The 21,813-nt window shown below is 39.9% G+C and overlaps 1 protein-coding gene across 1 annotated transcript; it reads right to left on the reverse strand.

The window, feature by feature from the left end:
• Positions 1 to 1,584: 1,584 nt before the first annotated feature.
• LOC132607687 (uncharacterized) lies at positions 1,585 to 8,481 on the reverse strand. Its single transcript, XM_060321772.1, has 2 exons — positions 8,385 to 8,481; positions 1,585 to 2,057 (listed from the first exon to the last, which is right to left on the reverse strand). Exons 1-2 carry the CDS (start codon positions 8,479 to 8,481, stop codon positions 1,585 to 1,587), a joined length of 570 nt encoding a protein of 189 aa, XP_060177755.1.
• Positions 8,482 to 21,813: the final 13,332 nt, after the last annotated feature.

Consider the following 21,813-nt stretch of genomic DNA (forward strand, 5'->3'; position numbering starts at 1 on the left):
AGATGGTCTTAAATATGTCATGTGAGATGTTGTAATTAAAAAATTAATATAGAAAGTGACATTTCTTTTTTACACATAATAAAAAGGATACATACATTGAAGAGATAATGGTCAAAACACACATGAAGTATCACTATTTTGCGAGTTTCCTACTTTAACTATTAGCTGTTTGGGTTACCTACTTGAACTATTACCAACTATTTTTCAAAACACATCTTGATTAATATCTGATAGTGGGAGTTGTACACTCTCTTATTTTGTTTTAAAATGGTGTCAAATGGTATTCCATACGGATAATTAAAGGAATTAATTGGAAAATTTTAAAAATTAAGAGATAATGGTCAAAAACACATCTGAAGTATCACTGTTTTTGCGAGTTTCCTGCCTGAACTTTCAAGTATTTGCATTTCCTTCCTGAACTATCACCAAATATTTATCAAAATATACTTTGAAATTCATGAGTCAGCTGCCATGTGGACGAGATTCTCACAATTGTATTCCAATAACACAATAGCAACAACAATAACATACCCAGTGTAGTCCCACAAGTGGGGTCTGGGGAGGGTAGAGTGTACGCAGATATTACCTCTACCTTGGGAGGTAGAGAGACTGTTTTCGAAAGACCCTCGGCTCAAGAGAAAACATGACGAAAAAGGTCAGATAAGAGTTGATGAAAGTAAAAAAGTCATAACAGAGTACTATAGATAATTATTACGAAGAAAAGGAACAACAACTACAACAAACCAATACAGTAATCGGAGTACAAGAAACAACATATAGTAACAGAAAATCGATGGGCAAGAAACTACAAAGCTGATACTACACCTACTAGTATGGAAGGGTACAGAAGACAACTCTCTACTACTTACTAAACTTCTACCCTAATCCGTGTCCACGACAACCTCCTATCTAAGGTCATGTCCTCGGTAAAGTGCAACTGCGCCATGTCCTGTCTACTCACACAAGACTCCGGAAGAGAGCCTCCATTTAATCCCCCTGCCCCTATACGGCATGTGACATCATCATCAATATCTCCATTTACTTAAATAATGGACCCAAGATATTTAAAACTTACTCGTTTTTGTATGGCAGCCTCACTTCCACACCCTCTTCAAGTGCTACGTCACTGAACTTGCCCTCTAAGTATTCCGTCTTCGTTCTTCTCAATCTGAACCCTTTGGACTCCAAGGTCTGTCTACAAACCTCTAGCTTAACATTAATTCTGCCGTGGGTCTCTTTAATCAAAACTATGTTGTTTGCAAATAATATACACCATGACACTTCACCTTGGATTTTTCGCACAAGTTCATCATCATCAAGACAAATAAAAACGGGCTAAGAGCTGATCCCTGGTGCAACCTCATCACAACTGGAAAGTGCTCTGAGTCTCCTCCTGCTATTTTTAATCGGGTCTTAGCTTCATCGTACATGTCCTTGATTTCCCTAATATACGCCACCGGTATACCTTTAGCCTCCAAGCATTTCCATAGAACATCTCTCGGGACTTTATCATACGTCTTTTCTAGGTCGATGAACACCATGTGAATGTCCCTCTTCCACTCCCTGTACTGTTCCATCAGCCTCCTAACAAGATGAATGGCTTCTGTAGTTGAGCGTTCCGATATGAATCTGAACTGGTTCTCGGAAATAGACACGCCTTTCCGTCTTAAAAATTACATTAAACAGCCTCACCAGCAACTCTAGACCTGCTCCACCCACGCCCTTCCAAAAATTCATCGGAATCTCAGCTGGTCCGGCCGATCTTCCCCTACGCATCCTATGAATAACACCTTTAACCTCCTCAACCTTTATACACCAACTATATCCAAAATCTCGATGCCTTTCTGAGAGTTCCAGGCCCCCCAGCACAATGTCTCTATTCGCCTCTTCATTCAAGAGTTTATGGAAGTATGAGTTCCATCTCCGTCTAATGCGTGCCTCCTCTACCAATACCTCGTTATTCTCATCCTTAATGCACTTCACTTGGTCTAGGTCTCGGGCCCTCCTCTCTATCGCCTTGGCTAGCTTGTACAACTTCTTATCCCCACCTTTATCTTCTAATTCGACATACAAGCATTCAAAAGCAGCCGTTTTTGCTACCGCAACCCTAACTTAGCCTCTTTCCTCGCAATCTTATACCTTTCCCTATTCGTCCGTGTTTCCTCCTTATCCTTACTCTTCACCAACTACGCATACTCCACCTTCTTTGTTGTTGACACCTAAATTTTGACCTCCGATAACTTATTTTGATTACCCAGAGTCCCTTGAATATTAAATAGAGTGAAATATGTGTTTTTAGAAATCAAAGTAATTTTATAAAACTATTTAGACAATATTTTACCAATTTTTGATAAAGTATTTTCTATAATATTATAAAATTAATCTAGGTATTTTACAATTACAATATGTTGCTAAATTAACCAAGAGAAAATAATTTACAACAATTATTTACTTAAGTTTAAATTGTCAAATTGTCAATTGTTAAGTATTTCACTCTATTTTCAAGGAAATTGATTAATTAAAATAAATAATATTTTGCCCTCAAATTTCAATTTCTGCATAATCAAGTCATATTGATAATTTTTAAAATTAATCGTAATGTTTTTAAATAATTAATTGTGGTTATATTTGTAAATTGCTTATGATGTGTTAATTATAGGCTACAATTGAAATAATTAACTAATTAGTCAAATAAAGGTCATATTTGAAGTAATCAATTTCATGAAATCATTCATGTTTTTAAATTAATTAATTATTTAGTTTTAATCAAAATGCTTTAGTAATCAACCCTTTTGATTTTGCATACTCATTAATTTGCATTTTTCTTTTTATTTATTTATTTATTATATATGCATATATATATACGCTAATATGTGTACAATATGCGTGTATACACAAATATATATATATATATATATATATATATATAAAGCGGTGGGCCTTCGTTTTTTTTTTTTAAATTGGCCGAGTCCAGCCCAACAAGGGCTTGACCCAACCCAATGACCAATTAAAGAGGGGCAAAGGCCCCTTTCTCTTATCTTCAACCAAACGAACCCTCCCCTTCCCCTTTTCCCTCTTTTGTTGAGAAACCCTAGCGCCGCCAGGCGACTCTCTTTCTCTCCCTTTGTCATCCATGCTTGAAATGGTAATTTCGCAGAAGGTAACAACCTTGTGCAGGCCTTGTAAGGCCGAGAAAGACAAAACATTAAATGTTTTCGCCATTTCTCACCTAATCCAACCCCAAACGCGGTATAACTCTCTTCCTCTCTCTCTTGTCTTTTGCTTTTCTGAATTTTAAACGGTCAAAACTCTGTAAACTTTAATTGTTTTTGTTTGCATTTGTTTGAAACTGCTGTATGTGATTGGTTCATAAGAGACCAAAGAGATTGACCAAATTTTAGGTCCATCTCGACCCTTGATGTGTTTTGAGAATGAATCTTGACCTTGGGATGTTGAGACAAAGGCTGATTTTCAAAGGTTTGCAAAGTCCCACATCGAGTGAGATTGGGATTTTTTCAGATCTGGGTTTCTATATAAGACACTTTATTTTTGTGTTGAAAGGGGGAAGAAAAAAAAACTTAGAAAAACTGGCCATTTGAAATGCTTTCACTTGCATATATAAAGGTTGAATACCTAAGGTTTCTAGCTTGTTTGCTAGAGACCTTTAATTTTCAACCTAGTTTAAAAAAAATTAAAATCTATTTGTGTGATTCTGTGATTGTGTGATTTCTGTGTGATTCTGAGCATTTTGGGGGAACAATTGAGGTCTCCAAGTTCGAATCTCGATCAAAAGGCTGCACACAAAGGAGGTAATTTCCCTTTAATTTTTTTCCTATTTCCTGTTTCTTTAATTTGTTCTGTGCTAGTCTATCTATTGTCTTTGGTAGAGTTTGTGTGTTTTATTATTTAAGTAATGTAGCTTAATATATCTATGTGGGATTAGCCCAGTTTAATTAGGTTTGTGAGGTTGTATATCTACTTAATTTGATTTTAGTTGAAGTAGATAGGCTTATGTGAGTTAGGTTTAAGTGTGTTGATCATGTAAACATTAGCTCTACCTGTAATAACTAAGTCTACTTAATATATTTAGATAATCTGGTTTAGTCAAAATGTGCCACATATTGATTTTGGATTTAATAACATGATTAATTCTAATCAAACATGCTTCATTTGTTAGCCTGATCTAACTTGTTTATAATGAAAGCAGGATTCTATAGTTAAGTCCTAATATAGCAAAGAAATGGTGCTTATGTGTTGTTTAAATCAAATTAGCCATATCATGAGTTGCTTGTCATGACTTAGTTAGGCATAGAATCTTTAAGTCTGACCTGTGTGTTCAAATATACCCTTCTTCTATTTATTTCATGTCTAAATTTATTCATGTCCAACATGCACTCTATTGCTTGAACAATGTGTGTAGTGTTACCTTATTGGGAGTTGGTTAGATGATTGTTAGATATTGTTGGCTTGAATATGTTAGTCAGATTAACTATTGGCTTGACTGTTTTGCTATAACTGGCCTAAGTAAGCTTGGTTTTGTTTGGCCTAATATCTCATGTTTGATGGGTAATATTGTAGTAATGCTAAGTATGGGGAACTTTTTTTTTTTTTAAATCATGTGGTTAGTTAAACTATGTTCCAAGCTATTACTTCTACCTTATGGTAACTTCTATGGGATCTGGTACCTTGAAATAGCATGCTTGGTTTGTGTAAGACTGGATCACTGAAAAGAACCATTTGATTAATCTTTGCACTTTGTCTAAAATTGGGAGTCTTTTGTTTAGTTAAGAATGGTGTTTGTCTATTGCTTTTGCTTGATCTAAATTGCCTGCACATCATTCCTAATGAACTTTAAAGTTAAAATGGTACATGAGTCTCTTTGGGATTTTGTTAAGACTGAGACTGCACCTTTAAGAACTAAAATGACCTGCCTAAAGGTGAATAAGGTCTTTTTCTTCCATTGGGTAATTGTGTGTATGCTATGAGGCCTAAGCTGCGAGGTTGATTAATTGGTTTCACATTTAAAAAGCCCAGAATGTGTTTCAAGTATTATAATGCAAATTAGGGGGTCTTTTTAAGACCTACTTTCATAATCTGTGAAGCTTATTTGTTAAGAGTTCTGTGTTTGGTAAGATGTGAAGAAAGGATGATATGTTGATCCTTTTTGAACCTGTTTACAAGTTTTCTTATGAAACAGTCTTGTGTAGGGCATGTCTTAACTTGCAATAGCTATAGCATTATCATGGTTACTTGGTTTTAAAATGACTTTAAAACTTGTTGTCCTGCTTGTCTCTGCTCTTGTCTTGCAATTCTATACACTTGTTTCCCTATGTCTGTGTATGATTAAAAGAACTGTTTGCAAAAGTAGATTTAAGGTTAGTGTATAGTGAGTGTATGATCATGGACTTGAAAGACTAAGTTGGCAAAAGGCCATCACTTAATGTTGAGTAATTATGGGTGTGACTTACTTAGAGTAAGGAATAAGAGTGATGAAGCTTTGAATTTTCTAGTCAAAATTCAGCCTAATCTCCTTGTTCTAAGACTACTGGGGTTCCCCCATATGAACTTACATCCCATGGCATCCTTGGAATAAAAAGAGAGTAGGAATGTTATAATCATATATTTTCTGGACATTTGCTTTGCATATCCCTCCCCTCCTTGATTCTGTTGGACTTTGCTTGGTTGAAACCTCTATATTTGAATGTCTATCATATTTTTTACCATATTCTATATATGATTTTTTGTTTTTCTCAAGTGAATGGAGGATATACCTGGATATTCAAGGTATACTCAAACTCTATCCACCTCACAAGTGTATAGAGGTTAGTATATCCAGTATACATGATGTATAGCACTACTACAAACTTGTTGTCATTTATTAATATTGTACTAGTTTGAGGGAGAGTTTGGGGCCAGTTTCTTTCATATTAATGGTTAGGCCTTCTCTTATAACTAACTGTAATTCATGGTTAGCCTAGTTTGTGTATTTCTGATAAGTTATACTACTTGGGCTTAAGGTTCTTTCTCACTATTATTTAATTTGGGCCTGACTGTGTCTTGAAGGTGTTACACTATTAAACTTTGTCATACATTCGACTGGTTGTTTATTATATGTGTGGTATAGCTAGTTTTTATTGTAATCTTTGCATACAAATATTGATACTTCCTCCCTTATATGCCATAAGCTTAACACATAAATGGAGATGCTTAGTAGCACTCAAGGATTAAGCTTAAGCCTTCCCTGGTGTCTGCCATGCTTGGGGTTCCTAGAAACCCCTTGGATCTTGTGCGTCATCAGGAACAAGAGGGTGAAAGCTTTCCTTTTTGGGCTATTTTAGTATCTTCATGGGTGTGTATACCCATGGTATATTGGCTTGGAGTTGTGTACATTTGTATGGCATCGGTACATCCTTTGTGATTCTAAAAAGGAAGTTGTGTGACATTTTCTGGAACTAAAACCGTGTTATGTTGAATTCTTTTGCAAACTCAAGGAACTGTTTTTTTTTTAGATGTCTTGAAGGATAAATTTTTTTTGCACATTTGAAACTGAAATGGGCCGCAAGTTTAAATCTGATGAAGAAATAAAGATTGATTTGGGCCTGGAAGCCCAAAACCAAATGGATTAAAAACAAAGGGAAATACACTTGGACCAAATTGAGGTATGATGGAATTTTGGACTTTGGAAATGGCTAGACTTTATGGGCTTCAAAAAGATAAAGTTGGACCTAAAAAAGTCTTTCTTTTACATATACCTATATATATATATATATATATATAGATATATAAATATAGAAGAATACTCCATATTTTCTTTAAAACAATAAAAATCCGTAAGAACTAAACTCATCTTATTAGGACTAGAATAGTAGCGACTCTACTCGGGAGAAATCCAGAGTGTGTCCTAGTTCGGCAATAAAGTGAGTTGAACACTTGCGTGAATTTTCAAAATCCAAAAATCCCTTTTTCCAAGGGGAATTTTTGCCAAATTTTTTCTTGAAATTATGATATGGATATGACTGACATTTTTTGCAGAAAAACAAAATACTTTTAAAGAAATAAGTACATTAATCACACATTGAAGCTCGTAGGTCAACCGTATTCTACGGATCTTTAATACTTGGGTGCGTAAAATCATCCCTAGGGATCACCAGAACCCTTACCTCTAACTTTGGTACCAAAAGATTTTTCTCTTGCTTGAAAAATCTTTTACCCGATTTTCCTAGTTTTCCTTTAATATATTAGGTGGCGACTCTAAAAACACTAAAATCCATTTAGGGCACCAACAACCTCGTAGTAACTTTTATGCCTTAACATGTGTAAAAGCGAACCATAACAGATGGCGACTGTGCTGGGGATTTCTTAGGTTCTAACCATAAGGGTTTCAATATAATGTGATTTTATCTGTAGTTATTTTCTTATGTGTTTAAATTCCGCAATTATAAACTGTCATTCATTTGATATCATAAACTCCGCCACTCCTGGCAAAAAGCATGGTTTCAAAGGGGACACGCGGGATAGCGGTCTAGCCTTCACTAAAAAACCCAAAACACCCCTTCTTTGGAACACATTGAACGTTAAGTTGGTGTGCGATCACCCAACGGCGGACAACGGTTCACCCCGAGTAGTCCACTTGGGTCCAAGGTCAATTAGAAAAAACTCATTCTTGCATAAGCCTTAGAGCTAAGCCTAATCCAAATGAGAAGTAGATTGGGTGGTTTTGATATTTTAGACGTATCCAAACCCGATAAGGAGACTACCCCATGTCAAGTACGGTCTATGATCCAAAAAACACTGCATATCATATTATTTGGTATATGGAAACATTTAAATGTGCCTAGGAATGAAACCATTGCCTAGTGGGGGGGGGGGGGGGATTATCTTTGGTTTCTATCTTGTAGATGTCGATCAATTTGAGTTTCGATATGGTCTTGACTTCACCCGAGTTGCTACGAATTTGGTGGGGACAAATGTCCCTGAAAGAGAAGAGAGGAATTTCATGTCATTTAGGGAATTTGACATCCATCATGACTATGACGGGTTTCAAGGAACTGATAGAAGTAATTACCGGATTCTGGGATAGATATAGGATGGTTTTCAGATTTGGGGATGACATCGAAATCACACCAACTCTGGAGGAGTTTAGGGATGAATTAACTAGCAGAGGCTCGGGGCTGAAAAGAAAAAGAAACCCGACCAAAATGCTTTGATCCCCGAAAAACTCACCTACTCCCAAATTTGTAGGATGTTTTCTTTAAACTATGCCAATTGGGCCTATGGCCCCACCATACCCTTTAGAGAGTTGTACAGAAGGTTTGGAAGCCCAGATGGATTTGTGGAGTATCCCGGGGAATTCAAGACTTATGCCGAATGGACGGCCACCAAACCTTTGGCTTTCACCATTTGTTTCCTGGGAACCATAGTCGTTCCTAAGGATTGGTCCTTAGCCATAGATATCAGAGTCATTTCAGTCACCCATGCCATCTTTTACGGCATAACCCAAAAAGAAGAAACCAAATACTTTGACATAACCCTAATCATACTAGTCGATTTGTACCGAGCCCTAAGTCTTTGCCGGAATTACTAAAAATACATCCAAGGCTGTAATTTAGTCCTACAATGGTGGATCCTCAAGCATATGGTCAAGGTTAGGGGTGAACAACACTTAAGTAAGCTGGCTGAAAAGGACAGTCTTCGGGATTTCCGCCCGAACTTCGGAGAATAGAACAGACAAAGTTGGACATTCACTTTCTCGAGACTGAAAGAGAAAAACATTCAATGGATGTTCCATGACTTCATGTCCACTGAGGTTGTGGTTAAAAAAAGAAAGTGTCCATTCTTGCCACTTATGGGAATACGAGAGATTCGCCCTTTCGCCCCTGCCAAGGTCTTGAGACAATTTGGGAAAATCCAAGTCATACCCCAGATTAGAGGCATGTGAGATTTCATCATTGACTACGACATTGATAGACCACAGACAGCTTTGGATTGTGTACGAGAATGAAAGGGTTGTATGATTTAGGGTCCCGATACCTTAGACGAAGATAGGTTTCGTCCGGGTTGTGTTGTGAAGTATAAGGATTGGTTAAGTGCCGACTTGCAAGGCACGCTTCCTCCTAGACTTATTCTCTATAGCTGTGTCCAAGACAAGGATTCGCAGGCCGAGATTCGAGACCGCTTGATTCAAAGGAGAGCTGACGATAGAGATGCTAAGTATTTGGAGAAAATTGAGCATGACAAAGCCTTCATAGAAAGTCTGAGACACGAGTTGGAGCTTACTAATGATTGTTTGGTTGAGTTAGATGACCGAATGAAGAAAACTTTAGATGATGTCACTCCACTAACCATCACACATAAAGGGTTTTTGATGGAGGCAACTTTGACATCGGCCCATCTTCATATCCAGACTACCTTCCGGAAAGCGAAGAAAGCCAAGACTGATAGGGACCGGGCTTCATCATCCACCACTGGAGGAGACTTTTGCTGATTTATCTTATGCACTGTCTTTACTTCATATTTTGTACCCCTTCGGGGAAGAATATTATTATTAATGATTATGGGGCAATGCTTTGATTCAAATGTCACATTTATGTTTCAAACGATTAAGTATATTTAGGAGCATGTATAGTATAATCTTATAAACTGCTTTGTGTGACTTTATTTGCTTTCATATGTTTCGTTTAAATGCTTAATTGATCTCTAATACCGTCCACTCACCCAAAGAAAAACAATGAACAAAACTACCCGTACTAAGTCTAACGACTTTCTCAGAATCTGAAGATGAACAACATGACTGCACCTGAGCTCGAGGTCATGAGAAGGAATGAGGTTTCGCTGTGCCGAAAGATTCAAGATCTCAAAAAGCAGATCCGAGCAGTCAAGACCAAGATTAAGGACGCGGATGAGTTAATGGACTCGGCGGAGAGTTTGCTCGAGAAACCTATCGAAGCTCAAGGGGAAAAGGAATTCTTCTTCCCGAGTACATCCCAATAGTGGAGGAGTCCAAGGAAGAAGAAATGGAGTCGGACCCGCAGGAGCCCATATGGCCATCAAAGGAGGCTGCCTCCGCTACGCCATCAAGCCTATAAAAGGAAGAAACCTCCGCCGCACCTTCAAGCCCAAAAGGGGAAGAAGCCTCTACTCCACTATCAAGCCCTAGGGAGGAGCTCGTGGAGAGAATAGAGTATGCCCGACCAGCTTCGCCCGAATGGTAGGCTATTGCGATCAAGGCATTGGATTGTCCTTACCGAGTCTCGCCTAAGCATGTTACCAGCAAGGAAATGATGATCAAGTTTTGAAGCTAAGGACTAATCAGTGTTTGCTTCGACAGGTTGCCACCCTGTCCTCCGGTCTTCGCATATAAGAGATGCCCTTATCACCAGGATCCGATGGGGCACACCATCAACGAATGTTTTGCCTTCAAAAAGAGACTCATCAAGTTGACAGATGAGAAAAGCATCACCAAGATGTGGGGGTCGTATTCTATTTTGGTCTACGACAACATTATCCCAACTGAAGGGATTACTCTAAACACTCGTATTTGGCGTTATGACTTCACAGTATTCAGAGAATCTTATGCCAGCGTCTTCCAGAAATTGGTCAGCATTGGGAAGATTAGCCCCATCAGAACTAGAAGGGCTCAAACTGAAGGAGTGGGCTACCGCAAAATGTGCCTGTACCATTCTGGAGCTTTAGGGCATGACATAGAGGAGTGCGACGCATTCAAGTTTAAATTGGAGAATTTGGTCCATAAGGGCGCCATTTGGATGGTGCTCTCTTCTCAGTATTAGGATTTGGTGCCTTTAGGGCCAGAAAAGGTTGAATGGACAAACAACCTATATCGACCTCAAAAGAAAGGTCGCTTTTTGGGTAGTTTTAGGGGATCCCATTTGTTGTACTTAATACAGATTTGTCCCTTCCTATTTTGTGTAAATGGAATTGCGCCACTGTGATATCTATCAGGCCTGGTCACGGGTAGATTTTAAATTTTATCTTATGTAAATCGAACTACGGAAGGGCCTGACTTCCCGCGGAGGGATACGTAAGCAGTCTACGTAAGACTCGGTCCCTATATATATTAAAGATTATATTCCTCCTCACTCAAATGAAAACCCGAGTACCCAAAACCCGGTACAAGAGATCAACTAAGCATTTAAATCAAACATATGATTATTTGTGTGCTAAGTGTTTTAAACTGCCATCTATGTGTGATATCTTGGTTTTCTTTCCATTATCTGACAAACTGACTCTGTTTGGTTTTGAATTATTCTTTTCTTATAGAAAGAGAAGTGGATTCGTGTTCACACTGGCATACTTCACAAGGTCCAAAGCTGCAATAGCAGAGTTATCCCTACAAGATAGGGGCAAAGAAAAGATAACTAGTACTTCAGAGAATGAAACTACCCCTACTGACATTGCTCTCAGAGAATTGTCTCTGCGCGAACTGCCTGAGTCGTCACCTACTGAAGACGTCATGAAAATGATGTTTGAAAAAATCGCCCATCTTCAAGAGGAAGTGGCGCGAAATAAAGTTGCTAATGCTGCCCGAGAGGCCTCCGCTTAAGAAAGAAGGCCTCCGCTATTTTTTCCATCTCTGAATTCGCCATTACCTGATCACTTCCCCACTAGGTCTGCTATGACCACCATGCCATTCACCCTAATCGATGGACACATTGGTGCCTCGAACCACACCCTACCACCACTTAACACCAACCAAATTCCCAGGACCGATCACTCTATCCCCTCATACCCTACACCACAAAAGGCCCATCCTGGAATCACTATACAACTAAGCATCATCCCACTACCAACCGACAAAAGCACCCCTATTGCCCGAACTCGCCCAACTGTTTCTTTCCACACACTTGGCACCTTCTCACCCGATCAAGAAATTGACCATTATGAGGAGATGGAAAGGCTTAAGCGGAAGATGAACACAATGTTGGAACAATCCATGAGGACTACCCTCACTAGCACAGGTCTGAGCTATAACTATTCGTGTATGCATCCCAACTTGGATTTACCCGAGGGCTTCAAAGTACCCCGTTTTGAGTTATTCAATGGGACGTACAATCCTAAAGCGCACCTGCGGCCCTACTGTGACCAATTGGTTGGTGTCTGAGACAACCAAGCACTCATCATGAGGTTGTTCAGCAGAAGTTTGAATGGAGAGGCCTCAGAATGGTTCACGACACAAGATATACGTCGTTGGATCACATGGGAAGACATGGATGGGGATTTCATGGAAAGATTTCGCTTTAATATGGAGACGGTACCAGATAGATACTATTTGGAGAAAGTGAAACAGAAGTCCGCCGAGAACTTCCACGAATATGCAAGCAGGTGGAGAACAGAGGCCACCCGAGTACAACCTCCTATGGGTGAAAAAGAACTGGTGTCGGTTTTCATCCGTTTACAAGAGACAGATTTCTATGATAGAATGCTTTCAATGGCAGAAAGACCTTTCTCTGAATTGGTCAAAATAGGCAAGGCCATAGAAGATGGTCTCAAGACTAGCTAATCATAAACATGACTAGAAAATCCGCTAGTTCAAGTTCAACCGGGTTCGTGCACAAGAAGAAGGAAGTCGTGGCTAGCATATCCCACACTCCTAGTCCCAACCCCAAAAGAAGGGAATATTTATCGATGGAAGCATATGCTGCACCTCCCCCAAATACCTACATACCCACCCCTTACAACACTGTACCCGTACATTACGCACAACCAAACTTCCAATCACCACCCTAAAACTACCAAGCTCCGCTAAATGCCTTCCAATCACCTCCCCCGAATTACCAAGCTCTATAGCCAAATTATCAAACTCCCCCACCCATTTACCATACCACACAAAATAACCAACATAATACTTACCAGAATCAACCACCACCAAATGCTTATAATGCGCCACGTTCGAATTTTGAGAAGAAACCCCCTCGGGTATTCACTCCACTGATGGAATCTCGGACTGATTTATTCAAAAGATTAAGTGCAGCTAGGATGATCCAAGTGGTTCCCCCAAAGGTCATCGATCAGAAGAACCGGTTTTACCGAGCTAACCAGACATGTGCCTATCATTCCAATGGTATAGGGCACAGTACAAAAGATTGCATCAATCTCAGGTACAAAATACAGGACTTGATCGACCGGAAGGAAATCGTACTCCAAACGGCCCCACCAAATGTGAACACCAACGCTTTGCCAAACCATGGCAACAATGTGATTCACATGATTGAAATAGAAGAAGATTGGGTCGCAGGAAGGCCCACAATCCATAATTCTGTGAAAGAGCTTGAATGCACAGTAGCGTCATTATCTTTGCAAGAACACCTGCAATTCAAGGTATTAATCCCTGCACCGGTAACAACACAATTACTCAAGTGACTCCAGCACCACCTCACAAAGAGTTCATGGTCCAAGTTGCTGCCACACATGGCATTACATGATCAGGAAGATGCTACACTCCTGAAGACCTGGCCCAATGGGCACCCCGAAGGGAGGGAAATTAGAAAAAGACTATCATTGAAATACTCTATTACTGAGCATTTAAATAAAATGCCGGCCCAAATATCGGTACTGGCATTGCTGCAAAGTTCACCTCAACACCGCCTGGCTCTAATGAAGGTGTTGGAGGAAGCTCATGTCCCGGCTGGAACAAACAGTGAAAATCTAGCCGAAATGGTCGCTCATGTTATGGAGGAACATCAAATTTCCTTCACAGAGAAATAGTTGCCCAAGGAAGGCACAAATCACAACAAAGCGTTGCACATTACTATTATGTGCCGTAACAAAGTGGTAACTCGAGTATTAATTGACAATGGAGCGCGACTTAACATTTGCCCCGAATCTACCATGACTTAGCTTGTATATGACCTTGGAAAGGTTCGTCAAAGCCACACTAACATAAGAGAATTTGACGGAGGACGTTGTGATGCCACTGGAGTAGTTGATTTGGATGTCAAATAGGACCCGCTGAGTTCACCACCGAATTCCAAGTCATGGAAACACCCGCCAATTACAATTTGCTTCTGAGAAGACCATTGATGCACATGGCAGGAGCAATACCACCCTCACTTCATCAATCTGTAAAGTTTGTCTGGGAAGGGGAAGAAGTGGTGATCCACGGAGAAGCCAGCATGCATAATTACCCAGAAAATTATGTACCTGTTATTGAAGCCGCACCCAAAGGAACGGATTTCCATGTCATAAAGTCAGTGGGAGTGGCCCACAAGATAGAGTCCCTGGAAATTCCCATGCCAGCGGTTTACAAAATGATTAATTCCACTATGATCTTGAACGGGTTTGAACCCGGGAATGGTCTGGGAAAGAATCTGCAGGGCATCACCGAGCCCATTCCCATTCTGCAAGATAATTTTCGCTTTGGGCTTGGTTACATCCTAGTAGAAGAAAAGATACCTACCAAGAAAAAATAAGAAGTTGCGGATCTTTGCAAACCCATTCCAAATCTGTACCAGTTATTTCCCCACAGAATGCCTATGCCTAGAGATGCTGACGTTGAAGAAGGGATAAGAATGCTATTCCAAGATGAAGATTGCTCTGTGATTTTGGAAGAATGTGCTGAAGCGCCCGCCATCAGAGAGGCAGAACCGAGCGAGCATCTGTCTAACTAGACCTCAACCCCGCTACTGGCTCTTCGGTAGAGAAAGATGAATTTATTTTGAAAATAGGGAGAATCGGTCGAGGCCCGATTGCTCACCTTTTTGTCACTTACATACCTCATAATGTTTTCAAAAACGAAAATGGCTTGATCCAAGCCAGGACCACAGTTTGTACTTTTGAATATTTTTAAATCAATGAAAGCCTCGGTTTATCAAAACTATTTTATTTTATTGCATGCATGGTTTATAATAACAAATTTTGCCTTGAATTCCTTTTCAGTAATAAAAACAATAAAGCAACCTTAAATTTCATGAAATGTTACGAAACGAATAAGTCGGGCAACATAGAGGAAGAAAAGTATGAGGAATACGACGAGACCACAATGCTACCCGAGGGTCTCGCGGAGGAAGTAGAACAACTAGAGAATGAGCATAAACCAAACATGGACGAAACAGAAGCCGTAAATTTAGGTGATGAAGAGGATGTCAAAGAAACAAAGATAAGTGCACACCTAGAGACTCCTTTAAAGGAAGAATTGATAAGTTTACTAAGGGAGTACGTAGCTATCTTCTCATGGTCATACGCTGACAAGCCAGGGCTAAGCACCAGCATAGTATCCCACAGGCTACCTGATGTGCCGTGAATTTCGGCACATTTTATGTCTTTTCACTAGAAGTGTTGCTTTTTTTTAAGTGTTTTTACATCGTTTCTTATGTTATTTTCATGTTTTGTAGGGTTGGTTGACTAAGGAACGAAAATGATGAGAATTGCTGAAAAACGGACAACTTGGAGCAAAAGGACGGTCCGTAACGTGATCCGTAACCTGAGAGGAAGATCCAGATACATGCCGGCTCAAAAGAACGGTCTGTAACACATGTTACGGGTCGTAACATGTACCGTAATCTGAAGGGAATTTCTAGTAAGAAGCCTAAGTATTATCCAACGTTACGCCCAGAAGGACGGTCTGTAACGCAGGTTACGGAGCATAACGTCATGGCATAACGCATTGGCCACTGAAGACTGAAGCCATGATCCGCTGGAAGATACACACCTTAACCTGTGTTACGATCCGTCGAAAGGTTGACCTAATATCAAGCTGACAAAGGACGAAACCGAAGGACGGACTGTAACCCGTGTTACAGTCTGTAACGATGTCGCGAAGGGTGTTTTTGTCCAGAACTTTGGCGCGATTTTTGGCCCTATAAATACTTAAAGTTAGGTTTTTAGAAATTATTCAGTTCTTTTGGGAGCATTAACTTTAAGCCTTTGATATTTGTGAAGTTGATGGGGCATTTAAGGCACCAACTTCACCCTCACTCCACTTGGTATTACTATTGTAAGTACACTATGTTATCTTTTAAGCTTTCTTTGTTAAACAAAATGATGAGTAGCTAATTTTAGTTCTAAGGTTGTGGACCCCATGATGGGTATTATGTGAATGGGTTTCTACTATTGATATATGCATAATGGTTGTTGGTATTTATTCAATCTTTGTGTTTTAGTGTTGGGTAATGATTGCAAGCATTAGCCTAAGCCATTATACTAACTTTTCTTGGAAAAGAGAGTTAGCATTGGTAAGAGTAAATAATAATGACTCGGGGTGTTAACCCTCGTTTAATAGACTAACTTAGGAATAAAAACAAGTCTAATTGGCATTATTGGTCGCTCTTCGATTTCAACTCTTTTGCATTTGGAAAAATCATAAAGAGGAAATACGGCCTAACTGTTGGGAAACATTAGGAAGTCCTTAAGAGATCGAGTGCATACCCTTAGAACAACCATTAGAAGTATATCACATTGAAACCTGAAGCATAATATCTAATCAAAGCTGGGAACACAACCTTAGTCTCTCTCTCTCGCATTAATTACAATTCAAGTCAAAGTATTCATTTACATTACACAACAAATATTTCAAACTATTCGGAATAGGATTAAAGCCTTTAAAGACTAGTATCGCATATAATTAGTACCTTTTTCTCTCTATATTCCCTGTGGGATTTGACTCCAACCTTGTTTGGGTTATTATATTTGACAACGTCCGCTTTACACCACTTATCGGTGTAATTTGAGTGTATCAAATTTTGGCGCCGCTGCCGGGGAATACGGTTTTGAAATTACTGATTTTTGTGTACTTTTCTTTAAAACTTTTTTTATTCCTTCACACCTTGTTTTCTGTTTTATTGAACCAGGTGAACATGGCAGGAAGACATAATCGAAATAAAGGAAACCAAGGTGGGCTCCAAGTGAACCCACCTGTACCAGAAGAGGAGGAAGATGAGAATATATTTGCGGAATTTATCAATGAAGCTGATTATGCTTCTGCTGTGGTCCCTCCTAGGACTGGAAATGCTATTTTTAAAATTGATAGTTCTATCTATCAGCTGCTGAAACTTGAAGGTTATTTCTGAAATTCTTCGGAGGACTGTCCACTCCGATATTTGAAGAACTTCCTGCACGTGTGTGCTCAACAATCCCAAGGTGTTGTTTCTGTTGATGCACTTCGGTTACGAGTCTTCAAATATTCCTTGGCTGGCCAAGCAAGGGAATTGTATGAAAAGCTTCCCAGCAATTCTATTTACACCTGGAGCGAGCTAGCCAATACATTTTTGAAGAAATGGTTTCCACCGAGCAAAAAGGCTGAACTTCGAGATAAGATTTTTGAGTTCAAACAACTCCCGGGGGAACAATTATATTCGGCATGGGAACGATTCAAGTACTATCTAGCTCAATCTCCAACTTACGGGTTTTCGAATGCTATTCTCACCGAGAAATTCTACAAGGGTTTAGATACAATGAATCCGATTGCTGTCAATACATCCGCGGGAGGATGCTTCATGGACAAGTCATTTGTCAACATTACCCGGTTGCTTGATAAACTCACCACCCACAATCAAGCTTGGCATTCAACTGATAGTGATAGTCTCTCTTATGGTAGTCCATCACTAGCCGCTGTTGCAAAGGAAAACCACGAGAGAGATCATGCCTTTGCTCAATTGTAAACCACGGTGGAACTATTATCAAAGAAGTTGGCAGAAAAGGATGCACAGGGGGTAAATGTTGTTGAGGATTTACCACCTCCTCCACCGGGGATGTATCAAGTCCCTGAGGGGATGTACCAAGAAGGGAAGCAACATTATGAAGATGATAATTATGTCAACAAATCCCAAGAGGGTTATCAGAGGCAAAATTATCAAGGTCCAGGCCATCACCCATTGCAAAAGCCTCAACACCAATTGCAAGGGAACAATTATAGCAGAAATGATTAGGGAAATCCAAATCAAGAGAATTATAATAACAACAATTATGGCAACAAGAGCTCTAACCCTTACATTCCACCAAGGGGGAAAGCATCAAATTCCCAACAGTGGAGAGACAATTCAGCTAGCAACTCTGCTAGCAATGTTGCTAATGATTCTGCAGAGCTGAAAAGTATGATGCAGAAAATGCTAGTGAACCAGGACATAACTGAAAGTACAATAAAGGGAATGTCTCAAGTTCAACGATCTCATTCAGCTACTATTCAGAAGCTTGAATCGCAATTCAGAGACCTCTCCAGGGAAGTGCATACTCCTCAACGTGGACAACTACCAAGTGATACAGCTCCAAATCCGAAAGGTAGTGGGGTAAACTTTATGGAGCATGTAGCTGCTATTAGCACCCGAAGTGGAAAAATACTTCTAGGTGCTGATAATAAAGTGATTGATATTGAGCCAATTGTTGAAGAAGAGGCACAACCTAATGTGTCTAATGTTATTGTGGAGGAAGAAACAGAGGAGGAAATCCCTATTATGGCTGAAGAGGAGAAAAATCTTGAAAATCTTAAGGCACAAGGAGAAAAACATGAAAAGGGGAAGGCAAAACTTGCTGGCGCTCTACGCCCTTTGACTCAATTGTTCAAATCTTCACCGCCTTTTCCTCAAAGGCTAGTGAGAAAAACGGAAGATGACAAGTGTTTGCGATTTTATGATCAACTTAAGCAATTGACGATGAACATTCCTTTCATGGACGCTGTCCAAGAAATGCCTAGGTTTGCTAAGTATTTGAAGGATCTCCTAACAAATAAGAAGAAGCCATTGAAACAAGACGCTGTGGGTATCACTCATCGCATCAGTGCTATTATTTCCAAGACCACAGTGCAAAAAAGGGAAGATCCTGGAGCATTCACCATTCCATGCACTATAGGGCAGCAGGATTTTGCCAAGGCATTGTGTGATAACGGGGCTAGTATAAATCTTATACCCCTTGAGATTTTCAAGAGATCAGGATTGGGGATGCCAAGGCCCACTACCATGAGGTTGCAAATGGCTGACAAATCGATCAAAAGACCAGTTGGGGTAGTTGATGATGTTCTTGTTCAAATAGGGGAATTCCTACTGCCGGCAGATTTCGTGATTCTTGACTGTGCTGTTGATCAAGAAATTCCTATTATTCTGGGGAGACCTTTCCTTGTTACAGGGAGGGCTCTTATGGATTCAGAAAAGAATGAAATCAACTTCCGGGTTAATGATGAGAAGGTGACTTTTCACGCCAGAAAGGGTATGAAATTGCCTAGTCTTTATCAAAGTATTTCGGTCATTAATTCTTTTGATGTGGTGGATGAAGCGGTGGAATTCAAGATGGAATAAGAATGCTTGGGTGAAGCATTATCGGCCATCTTGGTCAATTTTGATGCAGAAGAAATGGAGGGATATATTGAGACGGTAAACTCACTCACCGGTCTAGGGTCTTACTCTTATGAGCCCAAGAAATTGTCTCTTGATCTAGAGAAGCGAACAACTCCTCCAGCAAAACCTTCAATTATTGAGCCGCCAAAGTTGGAGCTCAAGCAACTTCCATCCCATCTTAGATATGAGTTTCTTAGAGCAAATGCTACTCTCCCAGTTATTGTGTCATCACTTCTGAATGAGGGCCAGACTCAAAGATTCATCGCAGTTTTGAGGAAACATTTGAGAGCTTTGGGTTGGACTATTGCAGACATCCAGGGGATTCCCTCCGGAATTTGTGAGAAATAAATTCAATTGGAAGAGGAAAGTTCACCAAGTGTTGAGAATCAGAGAAGATTGAATCCACCGATGTAAGAGGTAGTAAAGAAAGAGATTATTAAGTGGCTGCATGCTGGGGTGGTTTACCCGATTTCCAGTAGTCCATGGGTAAGTCCAGTCCAATGTGTGCCAAAGAAGGGGGACATCACTGTTGTCCGTAATTCTAAAAATGAGTTGATTCCTATAAGAACTGTCACCAGTTGGAGAGTTTGCATGGACTACAGAAAGCTGAACACTGCATCATGCAAGGATCATTTCCCTATGCCTTTTATTGATCAAATGCTTGATCGGCTAGCTAGAAAGTCTTATTATTGTTTCTTGGATGGGTACTCAGGTTACAACCAAATTAACATTTCATTGGAAGACCAAGAAAAGACTACTTTAACTTGTCCTTATGGGACATTCACTTTCAGCCGAATGCCATTTGGTCTTTGCAATGCCCCAGCTACTTTCCAGCGATGCATGATGTCCATATTCTCTGACATGGTTGAAAACTTTCTTGAAGTCTTCATGGATGATTTCTCTGTTGTGGGAAATTCATTCGATGAATGTTTAGACCATCTTGATCGGGTGCTACAAAGGTGTGAGGAGACAAACCTCGTTCTCAACTGGAAAAAGTGTCATTTTATGCTAAAGGAGGGAATTGTCCTTGGCCATAAGATTTCCGAAAGAGGGATTGAAGTTGACGAAGTCAAAATCGATGTGATTTCAAAACTCCCTCCACCCATCTCAGTAAAAGGGGTTCAGAGTTTCTTGGGGCACGCCGGATTCTATAGAAGATTTATCAAAGAATTCTCCAAAATTGCAAATCCAATGTGCAAACTCTTGGAAAAGGAGTCAAAATTCAATTTTGATGAGAAGTGTATCAAGGCTTTTGACGAGTTGAAGTTAAAATTGACCTCAACCCCTATTGTTGTGTCCCCGGATTGGTCTTTACCTTTTTAATTGATGTGTGATTCCAGTGGTCTTGCAATTGGCGTTGTGCTTGGTCAGCGACTCAACAAAATCTTGCACCCAATTTATTATGCAAGCAAAACACTAAATGGAGCTCAAATGAACTATACAGTGACCGAGCAGGAGCTACTTGCTATTGTTTATGCTTTTGAAAAGTTTCGGGCCTATTTTAAAAGTTTCGAGCCTATTTATTGGGTGCCAAGGTAGTGGTTCACACTGACCATGCTGCCCTGCGGTACTTAATGGCTAAAAAAAATTCTAAACCTCGGTTGATAAGATGGGTGTTGTTGCTACAAGAATTTGACTTTGAAGTCAAAGACCGAAAAGGGTCAGAAAATCAAGTGGCTGACCATCTCTCCAGACTTGAAGCAGCAGGGTGACCAATTGACGTTCTGGATATTAATGACACTTTTCCGAATGAAAGAGTCTTGGTAGTCTCCAGTGATGTGGAACCATGGTATGCCGACATTGCCAATTATTTGGTAACTGGCATTGTTCCTGAAGATTTGAAGGTATATCAAAAGAAGAAATTCTTGAGAGATTGCCGACAATATTATTGGGATGAGCCTTACTTATTCAGGACTTGCGCAGACAATATGATTAGAAGATATGTGGCTGAATCTGAGGTGATGGATATCTTGAAGGCTTGTCATGATTCTCCGGTTGGTGGGCATCACAGTGGAAATAGAACTGCAGCCAAGGTGCTAGAGTGTGGCTACTATTGGTCAGCCATCTATCGTGGTGTGAATATGTTGGCACGTTCTTGTGATAAATGCTAGCACCAAGGCACAATAGGTCGGAAGCATGAAACACCGATGAATTTTGTGCTTGAGGTGGAGCTCTTTGATGTATGGGGCATTGATTTTATGGGGCCCTTTGGGAGCTCATATGGCCTGAAATATATTCTTGTTGCGGTGGATTATGTCTCCAAGTGGGTGGAGGCGGTGGCCTTGCCTAATAATGATGGGAGGAGAGTCATTGCCTTTCTAAAGAAGAACATCTTTACTAGATTTGGCACTCCTAGAGCCATTATTAGTGACGGTGGTTCTCATTTCTGCAACAAACCATTCGCTGATCTTCTTGAAAAATATGATGTGCATCACAGGGTTGCCACTCCATATCATCCTCAGACGAGTGGTCAGGTTGAGGTCTCCAACAGAGATATAAAGAGCATCTTGGAAAAGACGATCAATGTGAATCGCAC

Source organism: Lycium barbarum, chromosome 8 (genome assembly GCF_019175385.1).
Source record: "Lycium barbarum isolate Lr01 chromosome 8, ASM1917538v2, whole genome shotgun sequence".
Taxonomy (NCBI): Eukaryota; Viridiplantae; Streptophyta; class Magnoliopsida; order Solanales; family Solanaceae; genus Lycium; species Lycium barbarum.